Raw genomic sequence first — 17,480 nt, forward strand, 5'->3', positions numbered from 1 at the left:
AGGAATAATGCACTCACAGGACGGCACACAGCCAGGGATAATGCACTCACAGGACGCCACACAGCCAGGGATAATGCACTCACAGGACGCCACACAGCCAGGGATAATGCACTCACAGGACGGCACACAGCCAGGGATAATGCACTCACAGGACGCCACACAGCCAGGGATAATGCACTCACAGGACGCCACACAGCCAGGGATAATCCACTCCCAGGGATAATCCACTCACAGAACGCCACACAGCCAGGGATAATGCACTCCCAGGACACCACACAGCCAGGGATAATCCACTCACAGGACGCCACACAGCCAGGGATAATCCACTCACAGGGATAATCCACTCACAGGACGCCACACAGCCAGGGATAATGCACTCACAGGACGCCACACAGCCAGGGATAATGCACTCCCAGGGATAATCCACTCACAGGACGCCACACAGCCAGGGATAATCCACTCCCAGGGATAATCCACTCACAGGACGGCACACAGCCAGGTATAATGCACTCCCAGGGGCAATCCACTCCCGGGATGGCACACAGCCAGGGGCAATCCACTCCCGGGATGGCACACAGCCAGGGGCAATCCACTCCCGGGATGGAGGCTGCAGGTCTGGCAATATAGAAAGCAGGAGCCGGGATGGCAAACCATACAACTGTCTTTCTTCCAGCACGTTTTAACAGATAAATGCCTCAGAGACACTCCCCCCCCCCCACCCTTGGATTCATGGTGGGGTTAAACTGTCCAATGACAATAGACACACACAGGTCAGGTGTATTCAAGCTCATCAGCAGCTTGTCCCCCCTCCCTCCACATGGACATCCATCCCATAATATATGTTTCTTCCAAGGCAGAAAGACAAAAACAATGGAATACAGCCACACCCCAAACGATCACAGCAAAGACTACATAACACAGCAGGTGACAGCTCTCTGGGGTGTAAGGCACAAGGAGGGGCAAAGACCGTGACACTCCTCCTCCTACCTGAACCACTCCCCATACTTCCAGCATGACCGCAAAACCACCCTCCTCTGACTAGAAAGGGTTCTTTACAGAATAAAACCCCAAAACCAGGTTTTCTTGACATGAGATTCAAGCAGGAAATAAAATTGAAGACCCAACAACCCAAATTACACAGCGGTTCCAGGCTACAGGCAGCAGCTCCAGACATGAGTTTTCATGGACGTCAGATTCCTTCTGACATCCTCGACCCACTCAGCCAAGATATGGTCATGCAGAGTCATGACCAGGGCAGAAAATAAAGTAGGGCCTGCCAGAGAACCCAGATCCCTTCTGAAGGCCTCAGCCAAGATATGGTCATGACCAGGGTGGTATACAAAGCACGGCCTGCCAGAGAACCCAGATCCCTTCTGACATCCTCGACCCACTCGGCCAAGATATGGTCATGACCAGGGTGGTATACAAAGCACTGCCTACCCGAGAACCCAGATCCCTTCTGACATACTCGAACCACTTGGCCAAGATATGGTCATGCAGAGTCATGACCAGGGCAGAATATAAAGCAGGGCCTGCCAGAGAACCCAGATCCCTTCTGAAGGCCTCAGCCAAGATATGGTCATGACCAGGGTGGTATACAAAGCACGGCCTGCCAGAGAACCCAGATCCCTTCTGAAGGACTCAGCCGTGATTGAAGGTTTGGTAGACCAGTGTCATGACCAGGGCAGAATACAAAGCACGGCCTGCCAGAGAACCCAGATCCCTTCTGAAGGACTCAGCCAAGATATGGTCATGACCAGGGTGGTATACAAAGCACAGCCTGCCAGAGAACCCAGATCCCTTCTGAAGGCCTCAGCCAAGGTATGGTCATGACCAGGGTGGTATACAAAGCACGGCCTGCCAGAGAACCCAGATCCCTTCTGAAGGACTCAGCCAAGATCTAGTAGCCCCTTCCTCTGATCTCACCAGTGTCAGCATTCAGCTCCAAGTCCCAGGAATCTTCCTCCGGCTCATTCTTCACAACGATATTCAGGTAAGATGATTCGGAAACATCGGGGGTGTACGAGGGCCCGCCTACCAGACACAAGAGACAGATGGGCGGTCACTGTGAGGACCTATCAAGTCAGGAGGACTCAATCCCTTTCTAATACCACCCCCCCCCACTCCACAGGAAGGAGAGGACATTTCCTCCATCCATCATCTCTCACCTCGCTTTTTCTTCACCGACTTCTCCCGCTGAGACTTCCTCTGTGCACCCCGTCCAGCCTTCGACGGAAGCTTCACTGCATTCTGAGAAGCACCAGAGTACCGACCTAAGAGGAGACAACTGCTGTCACTGATCACCACATAATACATCACAACCAACCATGCTAGATACACGCCCAACCAATGATACCACCACACCCCCCCACCGCTTAGACATCACCCCCAACCATCACTACTCCCTCCCCTTATACATCACCCCCAACCATCAATACGCCCTCCCCTTATACATCACCCCCAACCATGCTACATACACGCCCAACCAACGATAAAACCCCCCCCCTCCCCTTATACATCACCCCCAACCATGCTAGATACACACCCAACCAATGATACCACCACCCCCCCCCCCACCGCTTAGACATCACCCCCCAACCATCAATACTCCCCTCTGTATACATCACACCCAACCATGCTAGATACACGCCCAACCAACGATACACCCCCCCCCCACTTAGATATCACCCCCAACCATCAATACTCCCTCCCCTTATACATCACCCCCAACCATCAATACTCCCTCCCCTTATACATAACTCCCAACCATGCTAGATACACCCCCACCATACTCCCCTCTGTATACATCACACCCAACCACGATAACCCCCTCCCCTTATACATCACCCCCCAACCAACAATACTCCCTCCCCTTATACATCACCCCCAACCATCAATACTCCCCTCTGTATACATCACTCCCAACTATGAGACCCCCCCCCCTCCTCTAAACCATATGCACAAGTGTAAGGAGGACTCACCCAGAGAGTTGAGGAAGAGGAAGTTGTCCTCCATGTTGCTCAGGAAGATCAGGGGAAGACACAATCTGCCATCCTTATTCTCACCTCACACCTAACATCAGAGGAGAACACTTTGTAAATGGCAGACAATACTGCAGCAGCAGAAGTGAGACTCTATAGATCAGGGGGGGGGGGGGGGGGGTGTACAATCCGAGTTCTGGCTAACATTCATTGTGTACAATTGTGATGATCTCTGCGATTGGTCACAGCTATCACATGGTACAGACAGGGCCAATCACAGCTCTCACAATAATACACAGTGACAATGTATGAAATGATTGGCGAGAGGCCGTTATCACGCGGCCTTCAGTCTGTATACAATCTATAGGGAGGGTCCTGGATTTGCAGGGAGTGTCCCCCAGATTCAGAGGGAGCGCCCCAGATGTGAAAGAATGTCCCGAATTTGAAGGGAGCGCCCCAGATGTGGAGGAATGTCCCGAATTTGAAGGGAGCGCCCCAGATGTGGAGGGAGCGCCCCAGATGTGAAAGAATGTACAGAATTTGAAGGGAGCACCCCAGATGTGGAGGGAGCGCCCCGAATTTGAAGGGAGCGCCCCAGATGTGGAGGAATGTCCCGAATTTGAAGGGAGCGCCCCAGATGTGGAGGAATGTCCCGAATTTGAAGGGAGCGCCCGAGATGTGGAGGAATGTCCCAAAATTGAAGGGAGCGCTCCAGATGGAGGAATGTCCCGAATTTGAAGGGAGCGCCCCAGATGTGGAGGAATGTCCCGAATTTGAAGGGAGCGCCCCAGATGTGGAGGAATGTCCCGAATTTGAAGGGAGCGCCCCAGATGTGGAGGAATGTCCCGAATTTGAAGGGAGCGCCCGAGATGTGGAGGAATGTCCCGAATTTGAAGGGAGCGCCCCAGATGTGGAGGAATGTCCCGAATTTGAAGGGAGCGCCCCAGATGTGGAGGGAGCGCCCGAGATGTGGAGGAATGTCCCGAATTTGAAAGGAGCGCCCCAGATGTGGAGGGAGCGCCCCAGATGTGGAGGAATGTCCAGAATTTGAAGGGAGCGCCCCAGATGTGGAGGAATGTCCCGAATTTGAAGGGAGCGCCCCAGATGTGGAGGAATGACCCGAATTTGAAAGGAGCGCCCCAGATGTGGAGGGAGCGCCCGAGATGTGGAGGAATGTCCCGAATTTGAAGGGAGCGCCCCAGATGTGGAGGAATGTCCCGAATTTGAAGGGAGCGCCCCAGATGTGGAGGAATGTCCCGAATTTGAAGGGAGCGCCCCAGATGTGGAGGAATGTCCCGAATTTGAAGGGAGCGCCCCAGATGTGGAGGAATGTCCCGAATTTGAAGGGAGCGCCCCAGATGTGGAGGAATGACCCGAATTTGAAGGGAGCGCCTGAGATGTGGAGGAATGTCCAGAAAGTGAAGGGAGCGCCCCAGATGTGAAAGAATGTACAGAATTTGAAGGGAGCGCCCGAGATGTGGAGGAATGTCCCGAATTTGAAGGGAGCGCCCCAGATGTGGAGGGAGCGCCCCAGATGTGGAGGAATGTCCCGAATTTGAAGGGAGCGCCTGAGATGTGTAGGAATGTCCAGAAAGTGAAGGGAGCGCCCCAGATGTGGAGGGAGCGCCCCAGATGTGAAAGAATGTCCAGAATTTGAAGGGAGCGCCCGAGATGTGGAGGAATGTCCCGAATTTGAAGGGAGCGCCCCAGATGTGGAGGAATGACCCGAATTTGAAGGGAGCGCCCCAGATGTGGAGGAATGACCCGAATTTGAAGGGAGCGCCCCAGATGTGGAGGAATGTCCCGAATTTGAAGGGAGCGCCCCAGATGTGGAGGAATGTCCAGAATTTGAAGGGAGCGCCCGAGATGTGGAGGAATGTCCCGAATTTGAAGGGAGCGCCCCAGATGTGGAGGAATGTCCCGAATTTGAAGGGAGCGCCCCAGATGTGGAGGAATGACCCGAATTTGAAAGGAGCGCCCCAGATGTGGAGGGAGCGCCCCAGATGTGGAGGAATGTCCAGAATTTGAAGGGAGCGCCCCAGATGTGGAGGAATGTCCCGAATTTGAAGGGAGCGCCCCAGATGTGGAGGGAGCGCCCCAGATGTCGCTTCCGCCCTGCTATGGTATGGAGATGGGTGGGGGACCCTCATCTTCCTCTCACTCGTATCCATACCCAGCAAGGAAGAGGACCCGTTCGCCTCTGCCGCTACTGACGGCTCCGGTAAGCGGCGGAGGGCGTGGGAGAGTGACGGGAGCCCCCCCTCTTCCGCCGCCGATAACGGTGATCTTGCGGCGAATCCGGGAAAACCCAGGACCAGCGCGTTCTAAAGGTCCAGCGTCAGAGCTGTAAAAGACGTCAGACGCCGGCAAAGGGCGTTAAACGCGATATAACGAGGCTGAGCGCTGTGTTAGAGGAAGGAACGCCGGACGAGGCCTTTATCCCTATGGGAGCCCATTGATTTGAATAGAAGTCGCATCAAGATGATCCAACTTGAGGTGCCCCCTTGTGTGCTGAGAATCTTGAAGGGGAACCCCGCTAAAAAATAAATTGCGCAAGGTGCCCCCCCCCAAGACGATACCAGACCCTTCGGTCTGCTATGGATCTCAATGGGAACCCCACAAAAAAAAAAAAAAAAAAAAAAGGCGTGGGGGTTCCCCCCAGATCCTTATCTGAGCACGCAGCCCGGCAGGTTAGGAAACGGGGGCGAGGTTGGTGCTTTGGGGTATGGGGGGCTCCGCGTCCCCCCACACCAAAGCACCTTGTCCCCGTGTTGATGAGGACAAGGGCCTCTTCCCGACAACCCTGGCCGTTGATTGTCAGGAGGGCTTATCAGATCCCGACCTCCCCCACCCTAGGTGAAAGAGTATGGGGGGGTACATCGTACCTTTACCCATTCACCTGGGGAAAAAAGGTGTCAATAAAAAGCACTCTTCTCCCGCATCTTCTGCCGGGCTCCTCCACCATTTTCTGCTATTTTACTAACAGCGGCCCGGTCTTCTCCGTCATCCTCTTCTCACGGGTTTACGCTCTCTCCCGCTGTAAACCCTGTGTACGCAATGACTCGTATAGGCATGGGGCGGAGTCACCGGGTGATGTGACCAATTCCCCCCGCCCCTTATGACGTCACAGTCCTGGGGCATGATGGGGGGGTCACATCACCCGGTGACTCCGCCCCATGCCTATAGAAGTCGTTGGGCACATTACATCGGGCGAGAGCGTCGAGTCAACGTTGGAAGAGGACGACGGAGGAGACCGGTCACCCGCTAGCAAAAGAGCAGAAGATGGCGGAGGAGACCGGGCACCCGCTAGCAAAAGAGCAGAAGATGGCGGAGGAGCCCGGGAGAAGACACAGGAGAAGACCGGGCACCCGCTAGCAAAAGAGCAGAAGATGGCGGAGGAGCCCGGGGAGAAGACACCGGAGAGCGGGAGAAGACCGGGCACCCGCTAGCAAAAGAGCAGAAGATGGCGGAGGAGCCCGGGAGAAGACACCGGAGAGCGGGAGAAGACCGGGCACCCGCTAGCAAAAGAGCAGAAGATGGCGGAGGAGCCCGGGAGAAGACACCGGAGAGCGGGAGAAGACCGGGCACCCGCTAGCAAAAGAGCAGAAGATGGCGGAGGAGCCCGGGGAGAAGACACCGGAAAAGACCGGGCACCCGCTAGCAAAAGAGCAGAAGATGACGGAGGAGCCCAGGAGAAGACACCGGAGAGCGGGAGAAGACCGGGCACCCGCTAGCAAAAGAGCAGAAGATGGCGGAGGAGCCCGGGAGAAGACACTGGAGAGCGGGAGAAGACCGGGCACCCGCTAGCAAAAGAGCAGAAGATGGCGGAGGAGCCCGGGGAGAAGACACCGGAGAAGACCGGGCACCCGCTAGCAGAAGAGCAGAAGATGGCGGAGGAGCCCGGGAGAAGACACCGGAGAAGACCGGGCACCCGCTAGCAGAAGAGCAGAAGATGGCGGAGGAGCCCGGGGAGAAGACACCGGAGAAGACCGGGCACCCGCTAGCAGAAGAGCAGAAGATGGCGGAGGAGCCCGGGAGAAGACACCGGAGAAGACCGGGCACCCGCTAGCAGAAGAGCAGAAGATGGCGGAGGAGCCCGGGAGAAGACCGGGCACCCGCTAGCAGAAGAGCAGAAGATGGCGGAGGAGCCCGGGAGAAGAGACTGGAGAGAGGGAGAAGACCGGGCACCCGCTAGCAAGAGAGCAGAAGATGGCGGAGGAGCCCGGGAGAAGACACCGGAGAGCGGGAGAAGACCGGGCACCCGCTAGCAAGAGAGCAGAAGATGGCGGAGGAGCCCGGGAGAAGACACCGGAGAGCGGGAGAAGACCGGGCACCCGCTAGCAAAAGAGCAGAAGATGGCGGAGGAGCCCGGGAGAAGACACCGGAGAGAGGGAGAAGACCGGGCACCCGCTAGCAAGAGAGCAGAAGATGGCGGAGGAGCCCGGGAGAAGACACCGGAGAGCGGGAGAAGACCGGGCACCCGCTAGCAAGAGAGCAGAAGATGGCGGAGGAGCCCGGGAGAAGACACCGGAGAAGACCGGGCACCCGCTAGCAGAAGAGCAGAAGATGGCGGAGGAGCCCGGGAGAAGACACCGGAGAAGACCGGGCACCCGCTAGCAAGAGAGCAGAAGATGGCGGAGGAGCCCGGGAGAAGACACCGGAGAAGACCGGGCACCCGCTAGCAAGAGAGCAGAAGATGGCGGAGGAGCCCGGGAGAAGACACCGGAGAGAGGGAGAAGACCGGACACCCGCTAGCAAAAGAGCAGAAGATGGCGGAGGAGCCCGGGAGAAGACACCGGAGAGAGGGAGAAGACCGGGCACCCGCTAGCAAAAGAGCAGAAGATGGCGGAGGAGCCCGGGAGAAGACACCGGAGAGCGGGAGAAGACCGGGCACTCGCTAGCAGAAGAGCAGAAGATGGCGGAGGAGCCCGGGAGAAGACACCGGAGAGAGGGAGAAGACCGGGCACCCGCTAGCAAAAGAGCAGAAGATGGCGGAGGAGCCCGGGAGAAGACACCGGAGAGAGGGAGAAGACCGGGCACCCGCTAGCAGAAGAGCAGAAGATGGCGGAGGAGCCCGGGAGAAGACACCGGAGAGAGGGAGAAGACCGGGCACCCGCTAGCAGAAGAGCAGAAGATGGCGGAGGAGCCCGGGAGAAGACACCGGAGAGCGGGAGAAGACCGGGCACCCGCTAGCAAGAGAGCAGAAGATGGCGGAGGAGCCCGGGAGAAGACACCGGAGAGCGGGAGAAGACCGGGCACCCGCTAGCAAAAGAGCAGAAGATGGCGGAGGAGCCCGGGAGAAGACACCGGAGAGAGGGAGAAGACCGGGCACCCGCTAGCAAAAGAGCAGAAGATGGCGGAGGAGCCCGGGAGAAGACACTGGAGAGCGGGAGAAGACCGGGCACCCGCTAGCAAAAGAGCAGAAGATGGCGGAGGAGCCCGGGAGAAGACACTGGAGAGCGGGAGAAGACCGGGCACCCGCTAGCAAAAGAGCAGAAGATGGCGGAGGAGCCCGGGAGAAGACACCGGAGAGCGGGAGAAGACCGGGCACCCGCTAGCAGAAGAGCAGAAGATGGCGGAGGAGCCCGGGAGAAGACACTGGAGAGCGGGAGAAGACCGGGCACCCGCTAGCAAAAGAGCAGAAGATGGCGGAGGAGCCCGGGAGAAGACACTGGAGAGCGGGAGAAGACCGGGCACCCGCTAGCAAAAGAGCAGAAGATGGCGGAGGAGCCCGGGAGAAGACACCGGAGAAGACCGGGCACCCGCTAGCAGAAGAGCAGAAGATGGCGGAGGAGCCCGGGGAGAAGACACCGGAGAAGACCGGGCACCCGCTAGCAGAAGAGCAGAAGATGGCGGAGGAGCCCGGGAGAAGACACCGGAGAAGACCGGGCACCCGCTAGCAGAAGAGCAGAAGATGGCGGAGGAGCCCGGGAGAAGACACCGGAGAAGACCGGGCACCCGCTAGCAGAAGAGCAGAAGATGGCGGAGGAGCCCGGGAGAAGACCGGGCACCCGCTAGCAGAAGAGCAGAAGATGGCGGAGGAGCCCGGGAGAAGAGACTGGAGAGAGGGAGAAGACCGGGCACCCGCTAGCAAGAGAGCAGAAGATGGCGGAGGAGCCCGGGAGAAGACACCGGAGAGCGGGAGAAGACCCTGGAGGAGACCGGGCACCCGCTAGCAAAAGAGCAGAAGATGATGGAGGACCCCGGGAGAAGACACAGGAGAGCGGGAGAAGACCGGGCACCCGCTAGCAAAAGAGCAGAAGATGGCGGAGGAGCCCGGGAGAAGACACCGGAGAGAGGGAGAAGACCGGGCACCCGCTAGCAAAAGAGCAGAAGATGGCGGAGGAGCCCGGGAGAAGACACAGGAGAGAGGGAGAAGACCGGGCACCCGCTAGCAAGAGAGCAGAAGATGGCGGAGGAGCCCGGGAGAAGACACCGGAGAGCGGGAGAAGACCGGGCACCCGCTAGCAAGAGAGCAGAAGATGGCGGAGGAGCCCGGGAGAAGACACCGGAGAGAGGGAGAAGACCGGGCACCCGCTAGCAAAAGAGCAGAAGATGGCGGAGGAGCCCGGGAGAAGACACCGGAGAAGACCGGGCACCCGCTAGCAAGAGAGCAGAAGATGGCGGAGGAGCCCGGGGAGAAGACACTGGAGAGCGGGAGAAGACCGGGCACCCGCTAGCAAAAGAGCAGAAGATGACGGAGGAGCCCGGGAGAAGACACCGGAGAGAGGGAGAAGACCGGGCACCCGCTAGCAAAAGAGCAGAAGATGACGGAGGAGCCCGGGAGAAGACACCGGAGAGAGGGAGAAGACCGGGCACCCGCTAGCAAAAGAGCAGAAGATGGCGGAGGAGCCCGGGAGAAGACACCGGAGAGCGGGAGAAGACCGGGCACCCGCTAGCAAGAGAGCAGAAGATGGCGGAGGAGCCCGGGAGAAGACACCGGAGAGCGGGAGAAGACCGGGCACCCGCTAGCAAAAGAGCAGAAGATGGCGGAGGAGCCCGGGAGAAGACACCGGAGAAGACCGGGCACCCGCTAGCAAGAGAGCAGAAGATGGCGGAGGAGCCCGGGAGAAGACACCGGAGAGAGGGAGAAGACCAGGCACCCGCTAGCAAAAGAGCAGAAGATGGCGGAGGAGCCCGGGAGAAGACACCGGAGAAGACCGGGCACCCGCTAGCAAGAGAGCAGAAGATGGCGGAGGAGCCCGGGAGAAGACACCGGAGAGAGGGAGAAGACCGGACACCCGCTAGCAAAAGATCAGAAGATGGCGGAGGAGCCCGGGAGAAGACACCGGAGAGAGGGAGAAGACCGGACACCCGCTAGCAAAAGAGCAGAAGATGGCGGAGGAGCCCGGGAGAAGAGACTGGAGAGAGGGAGAAGACCGGGCACCCGCTAGCAAAAGAGCAGAAGATGGCGGAGGAGCCCGGGAGAAGACACAGGAGAGCGGGAGAAGACCGGGCACCCGCTAGCAAAAGAGCAGAAGATGACGGAGGAGTCCGGGAGAAGACACAGGAGAGCGGGAGAAGACCGGGCACCCGCTAGCAGAAGAGCAGAAGATGACGGAGGAGCCCGGGAGAAGACACCGGAGAAGACCGGGCACCCGCTAGCAAGAGAGCAGAAGATGGCGGAGGAGCCCGGGAGAAGACACCGGAGAGAGGGAGAAGACCGGACACCCGCTAGCAAAAGATCAGAAGATGGCGGAGGAGCCCGGGAGAAGACACCGGAGAAGACCGGGCACCCGCTAGCAAAAGAGCAGAAGATGGCGGAGGAGCCCGGGAGAAGACACTGGAGAAGACCGGGCACCCGCTAGCAAAAGATCAGAAGATGGCGGAGGAGCCCGGGAGAAGACACCGGAGGAGACCGGACACCCGCTAGCAAAAGATCAGAAGATGACGGAGGAGCCCGGGAGAAGACACTGGAGAAGACCGGGCACCCGCTAGCAAAAGAGCAGAAGATGGCGGAGGAGCCCGGGAGAAGACACCGGAGAGCGGGAGAAGACCGGGCACCCGCTAGCAAGAGAGCAGAAGATGGCGGAGGAGCCCGGGAGAAGACACCGGAGAGAGGGAGAAGACCGGACACCCGCTAGCAAAAGATCAGAAGATGGCGGAGGAGCCCGGGAGAAGACACCGGAGGAGACCGGACACCCGCTAGCAAAAGATCAGAAGATGGCGGAGGAGCCCGGGAGAAGACACCGGAGGAGACCGGGCACCCGCTAGCAAAAGAGCAGAAGATGACGGAGGAGCCCGGGAGAAGACACCGGAGAGAGGGAGAAGACCGGACACCCGCTAGCAAAAGATCAGAAGATGGAGGAGCCCGGGAGAAGACACCGGAGAGAGGGAGAAGACCGGGCACCCGCTAGCAAAAGAGCAGAAGATGACGGAGGAGCCCGGGAGAAGACACCGGAGAGCGGGAGAAGACCGGGCACCCGCTAACAAAAAAGCAGAAGATGGAGGAGCCCGGGAGAAGACACCGGAGAGAGGGAGAAGACCGGGCACCCGCTAGCAAAAGAGCAGAAGATGGCGGAGGAGCCCGGGAGAAGACACCGGAGAGAGGGAGAAGACCGGGCACCCGCTAGCAGAAGAGCAGAAGATGGCGGAGGAGCCCGGGAGAAGACACCGGAGAGAGGGAGAAGACCGGACACCCGCTAGCAAAAGATCAGAAGATGGCGGAGGAGCCCGGGAGAAGACACCGGAGAAGACCGGGCACCCGCTAGCAAAAGAGCAGAAGATGGCGGAGGAGCCCGGGAGAAGACACTGGAGAAGACCGGGCACCCGCTAGCAAAAGATCAGAAGATGACGGAGGAGCCCAGGAGAAGACACCGGAGAGCGGGAGAAGACCGGGCACCCGCTAGCAAAAGAGCAGAAGATGGCGGAGGAGCCCGGGAGAAGACACCGGAGAGAGGGAGAAGACCGGGCACCCGCTAGCAAGAGAGCAGAAGATGACGGAGGAGCCCGGGAGAAGACACCGGAGAAGAACGGGCACCCGCTAGCAAAAGATCAGAAGATGGCGGAGGAGCCCGGGAGAAGACACCGGAGAGCGGGAGAAGACCGGGCACCCGCTAGCAAAAGAGCAGAAGATGGCGGAGGAGCCCGGGAGAAGACACCGGAGAAGAACGGGCACCCGCTAGCAAGAGAGCAGAAGATGGCGGAGGAGCCCGGGAGAAGACACCGGAGAGAGGGAGAAGACCAGGCACCCGCTAGCAAAAGAGCAGAAGATGGCGGAGGAGCCCGGGAGAAGACACCGGAGAAGACCGGGCACCCGCTAGCAAGAGAGCAGAAGATGGCGGAGGAGCCCGGGAGAAGACACCGGAGAGCGGGAGAAGACCGGGCACCCGCTAGCAAAAGAGCAGAAGATGACGGAGGAGCCCGGGAGAAGACACCGGAGAGAGGGAGAAGACCGGGCACCCGCTAGCAAAAGAGCAGAAGATGGCGGAGGAGCCCGGGAGAAGACACCGGAGAGCGGGAGAAGACCGGGCACCCGCTAGCAAGAGAGCAGAAGATGGCGGAGGAGCCCGGGAGAAGACACCGGAGAGAGGGAGAAGACCGGACACCCGCTAGCAAAAGATCAGAAGATGGCGGAGGAGCCCGGGAGAAGACACCGGAGGAGACCGGACACCCGCTAGCAAAAGATCAGAAGATGGCGGAGGAGCCCGGGAGAAGACACCGGAGAAGACCGGGCACCCGCTAGCAAGAGAGCAGAAGATGGCGGAGGAGCCCGGGAGAAGACACTGGAGAAGACCGGGCACCCGCTAGCAAAAGATCAGAAGATGACGGAGGAGCCCAGGAGAAGACACCGGAGAGCGGGAGAAGACCGGGCACCCGCTAGCAAAAGAGCAGAAGATGGCGGAGGAGCCCGGGAGAAGACACCGGAGAGAGGGAGAAGACCGGGCACCCGCTAGCAAGAGAGCAGAAGATGACGGAGGAGCCCGGGAGAAGACACCGGAGAAGAACGGGCACCCGCTAGCAAAAGATCAGAAGATGGCGGAGGAGCCCGGGAGAAGACACCGGAGAAGACCGGGCACCCGCTAGCAAAAGATCAGAAGATGACGGAGGAGCCCGGGAGAAGACACCGGAGAGCGGGAGAAGACCGGGCACCCGCTAGCAAAAGAGCAGAAGATGGCGGAGGAGCCCGGGAGAAGACACCGGAGAAGAACGGGCACCCGCTAGCAAAAGAGCAGAAGATGGCGGAGGAGCCCGGGAGAAGACACCGGAGAAGACCGGGCACCCGCTAGCAGAAGAGCAGAAGATGGCGGAGGAGCCCGGGAGAAGACACCGGAGAGAGAGGAAAAAAGTCGGAAGAGGACGACTGTGTTCCTCGCTGTGATTGGTCGGTTTTCAGTTGGAGGGGGAGGGGTTCAGGATCTCCAGAGGATCACTGAGGGGGCGGAGCACAGCTGGTGATCAGACATGGAGGAGGAGGGAATGGGGGGCGGATCCTCCTATAAATACCACCAATAGGAAGCTCTGTGTGTGCGCGTCAGGAAATGAGGAGTCGTTGTCACTCAAACTATCAGATCACTGAGAGCGAGGGAGGGGGGAATAGATCAGGGATCAGTCCCTATTGGTGAGTGGAATGGGGGAGGGGGGGGAATAGATCAGGGATCAGTCCCTATTGGTGGGTGGAATGGGGGAGGGGGGAATATTTCAGGGATCAGTCCCTATTGGTGGGTGGAATGAGGGAGGGGGGAATAGATCAGGGATCAGTCCCTATTGGTGGGTGGAATGGGGGAGGGGGGAATAGATCAGGGATCAGTCCCTATTGGTGGGTGGAATGGGGGAGGGGGGGAATAGATCAGGGATCAGTCCCTATTGGTGGGTGGAATGGGGGAGGGGGGAATAGATCAGGGATCAGTCCCTATTGGTGGGTGGAATGGGGGGGGGGGGGGGAGGGGTAAGAAGGTTTTCATGTTATTAAAGCGGTGGTTCCCCCTTAAAAACAACTTTTTTTCTTATTCCACTGCCCCCCCACATTCCATCACTATTAAGGCTCTTAATATTTTTTCCCTGCTGTACATACCTTAGTACAGCATGTTCACCCGTGCATCCGGGTTGCGAGTCCCGCGGGAGTGGGCGTTCCTCACATGTGTTTGATTGACGTTTTGCCCAAAAACGATCTTTCCCCCCGTCGCGTAAGCCGCGTCACGGTTGGCGAAAGGAGCCGAATGGCGATGCGCAGTATAGCGCCGACTCACCGTTCGGCTCCTTTCGCCAACCGTGACGCGGCTTACGCGACGGGGGGAAAGATCGTTTTTGGGCAAAACGTCAATCAAACACATGTGAGGAACGCCCACTCCCGCGGGACTCGCAACCCGGATGCACGGGTGAACATGCTGTACTAAGGTATGTACAGCAGGGAAAAAATATTAAGAGCCTTAATCGTATTGTAATGTGGGGGGGCAGTGGGAAAAAAAAGGGGGGAACCACCGCTTTAACAACCATTGAGAGAGATTTATACCACAAAACATTATTATATATATATATATATATATATATATATAGAGATCATCACATGACTCCTCCTCCCCCATGAGAGAAGGCGGGAGACTCCCAACACTCTGTACTGTATATATAGAGAGAAGAGGGGGAGGTATCCCATAGCAACCAACAAGGGGAGGAGTCTTGTGACATCAGAGAGGGAGATCCGGAGATAAATATTAGAGAGGATTCCCCTCCGTACCCCGAATTCTACTCACCACACGGGGGAGATCATCACACCGGATATCCGCTCCACCATCCGCACTGCATGCCGGGACATCCCTCCCATCCACCGACTCCGGAGACACGCCTTCCTCCCATCCGCCGTCATACTAACCCGACTCCTCCCACCGCTCCGGAGACACGCCTTCCTCCCATCCGCCGCCATACTAACCCGACTCCTCCCACCGCTCCGGAGACACGCCTTCCTCCCATCCGGCGCCATACTAACCCGACTCCTCCCACCGCTCCGGAGACACGCCTTCCTCCCATCCGCCGCCATACTAACCCGACTCCTCCCACCGCTCCGGAGACACGCCTTCCTCCCATCCGCCGCCATACTAACCCGACTCCTCCCACCGCTCCGGAGACACGCCTTCCTCCCATCCGCCGCCATACTAACCCGACTCCTCCACCGCTCCGGAGACACGCCTTCCTCCCATCCGGCGCCATACTAACCCGACTCCTCCCACCGCTCCGGAGACACGCCTTCCTCCCATCCGCCGCCATACTAACCCGACTCCTCCCACCGCTCCGGAGACACGCCTTCCTCCCATCCGCCGCCATACTAACCCGACTCCTCCCACCGCTCCGGAGACACGCCTTCCTCCCATCCGCCGCCATACTAACCCGACTCCTCCCACCGCTCCGGAGACACGCCTTCCTCCCATCCGCCGCCATACTAACCCGACTCCTCCCACCGATCCGGAGACACGCCTTCTTTTCATCTACTAACTACAGATACTACCCCGATCTCCGCCCCGCCCGGGACACGCCTTTCCATCATATTTCCCATAGCGACCCCGCCCCTTACTGATCGAACTCCTCCCACAGCGTAACAAACACGCCTCCTTCTGTTCTACCAACCTAATCCGTCCCCGCCTCCTATGAAAACGACTCCGCCCACAGCCACATCGAATAAAACCGCTTAAAGGAGGAGCTTAGATTTCTCCAGACCCCGCCCCTTTCTGTCTATTTATCTCCATGCCCCGCCCTCTGTATAATAATGGAGGAGGAGGGGGGATGATATATAATAGAGACAGAAGAAAATGTGAATCCATATAAATAATAAAGACGTTTCCAACCAACAAGATGGCCGACCTCTGCGGGCGGCGGCGTCACGTGACTATATATAAAGTTGGATGACACAGGAAGGAGGTGAGATGCATTGTGGGGATGAAGAGGAAATGTGCTTAACCCCTTCATTACCGGGGGGCACTTAAACCCCCTTGGTGCCCAGACCGATTTTCAGCTTTCAGCGCCGACGCATTTTGAATGACAATTGCGCGGTCATACAATACTGCACCCAAATTATATTGTTATAATTTTTTCCCCACAAATAGAGATTTCTTTTGGTGGTGTTTGATCATCTCTGCGGTTTTTATTTTTTGCGCTATAAACAAAAAAAGACAGAAAATTTGGAAAAAAACCACAATATTTTTTACTTTTTGTTATAATAATATCCCAATTAAAAAAAATAAAAATTTCCCTCGGTTAAGGCCGATAAGTATTCTTCTACATATTTTTGTTAAAAAAAAAAAAACGCAATAAGCGTTTATTGATCGGTTTGCGCAAAAATTATAGCGTCTACAAAATAGGGGATAGATTTATGATTTTTTTTTTTTTTACTTGTAATGGCGGCAATCTGCGTTTTTTTTTTTGTCAGGGCTGCGATATTGCGGCGGACGTATCGGACACTTTTGACACAATTTTGGGACCATTCACATTTATACAGCGATCAGTGCTATAAAAATGCACCAATTACTGTATAAATGTGACTGGCAGGGAAGGGGTTAACACTAGGGGGTGAGGAAGGGGTTAAATGTATTCCCTGGGTGTGTTCTAACTGTGTGGGGGGAGGGGGGTGACTGGGGGAGGGGACCGATGCTGTGTCTCTATGTACAAGGAACACAGATCCGTCTCCTCTCCTCTGACAGGACGTGGAGCTCTGTGTTTACACCCCATCATTACACACAGAGCTCCACGTCCTGCTGTGTAACCGACGATCGCGTGTACCCGGCGGACATCACGGCCACCAGGCTCACGCATCGGCTTCTGAGTGATGCGCCAGGCACAGTGTTTACCCGCTGCGCGCCCCCAGTGGCACACGCGGGTAATGCACATAAAAGGACGTCCACCCGGCACTTGAGAGCCGCGCTGTGGACGTCTTTCATCTATAGCGTGGCTCTCAAGTGGTTAAATACAGTTAGCCGGATTCAGGTAGACTTACGCCGACGTATCAGTAGATACTCCGTCGTAAGTCCGAATGTGCGCCGTCGTATCTTTTGCGCGCATTCTTAAAATGACATACACCTCACTGTTGCCAAGATACAACCGAGGTAAGTCTCCTACGCCGTCGTATCTTGGGTGCCTATTTACGCTGGCCGCTAGGGGCGTTTACGTTGATTTACGCGTCGGATATGTAAATGAGCAAGATACGCCTATTCACGAACGTACGTACGCCCGTCGCAGTAAGCTACGCCGTTTACGTAAGGCGTTTTTTCCGGCGTAAAGATAAACCACCAAAAAGATGGCGCAGCCCATGCAAGGTATGGACGTCGAAAGTGCCGTCGTATTTTACGCCGTTTGCGTAAGCCGTACGTGAATGGGGCTGGGCGTAGGTTACGTTCACGGCGAAAGCATTGAGTATTTGCAACGTGATTCTGAGCATGCTCGCGCATGCGCCGTACGAACGGCCTTCATTTGCATGGGGTCACGGTAGCCCGCCCACTACATGCCTACTTTGAATTAGGCGGGGGTACGCTGGCCCATTTGCGCTACGCCGACGTAACTTGCGGAGCAAGTGCT

The 17,480-nt window shown here is 57.4% G+C and overlaps 1 protein-coding gene across 1 annotated transcript in view; it reads right to left on the bottom strand.

Moving 5' to 3' along the window:
• Positions 1 to 14,725, bottom strand: part of LOC120935809 — a 30,907-nt gene extending 16,182 nt beyond the window's left edge. Inside the window, exons 1-4 of the mRNA XM_040347869.1 lie at positions 14,672 to 14,725; positions 2,982 to 3,072; positions 2,169 to 2,273; positions 1,927 to 2,034 (exon numbers count right to left, since the gene is read on the bottom strand). Coding sequence (XP_040203803.1) covers positions 1,927 to 2,034; positions 2,169 to 2,273; positions 2,982 to 3,015 — 247 coding nt within the window. The 5' untranslated portion in view covers positions 3,016 to 3,072; positions 14,672 to 14,725. The remainder of the gene's footprint in view (positions 1 to 1,926; positions 2,035 to 2,168; positions 2,274 to 2,981; positions 3,073 to 14,671) is intronic.
• Between the last annotated feature and the right edge of the window lie 2,755 nt (positions 14,726 to 17,480).

The sequence above is a fragment of the Rana temporaria genome, chromosome 4 (assembly GCF_905171775.1).
Source record: "Rana temporaria chromosome 4, aRanTem1.1, whole genome shotgun sequence".
NCBI lineage: Eukaryota > Metazoa > Chordata > Amphibia > Anura > Ranidae > Rana > Rana temporaria.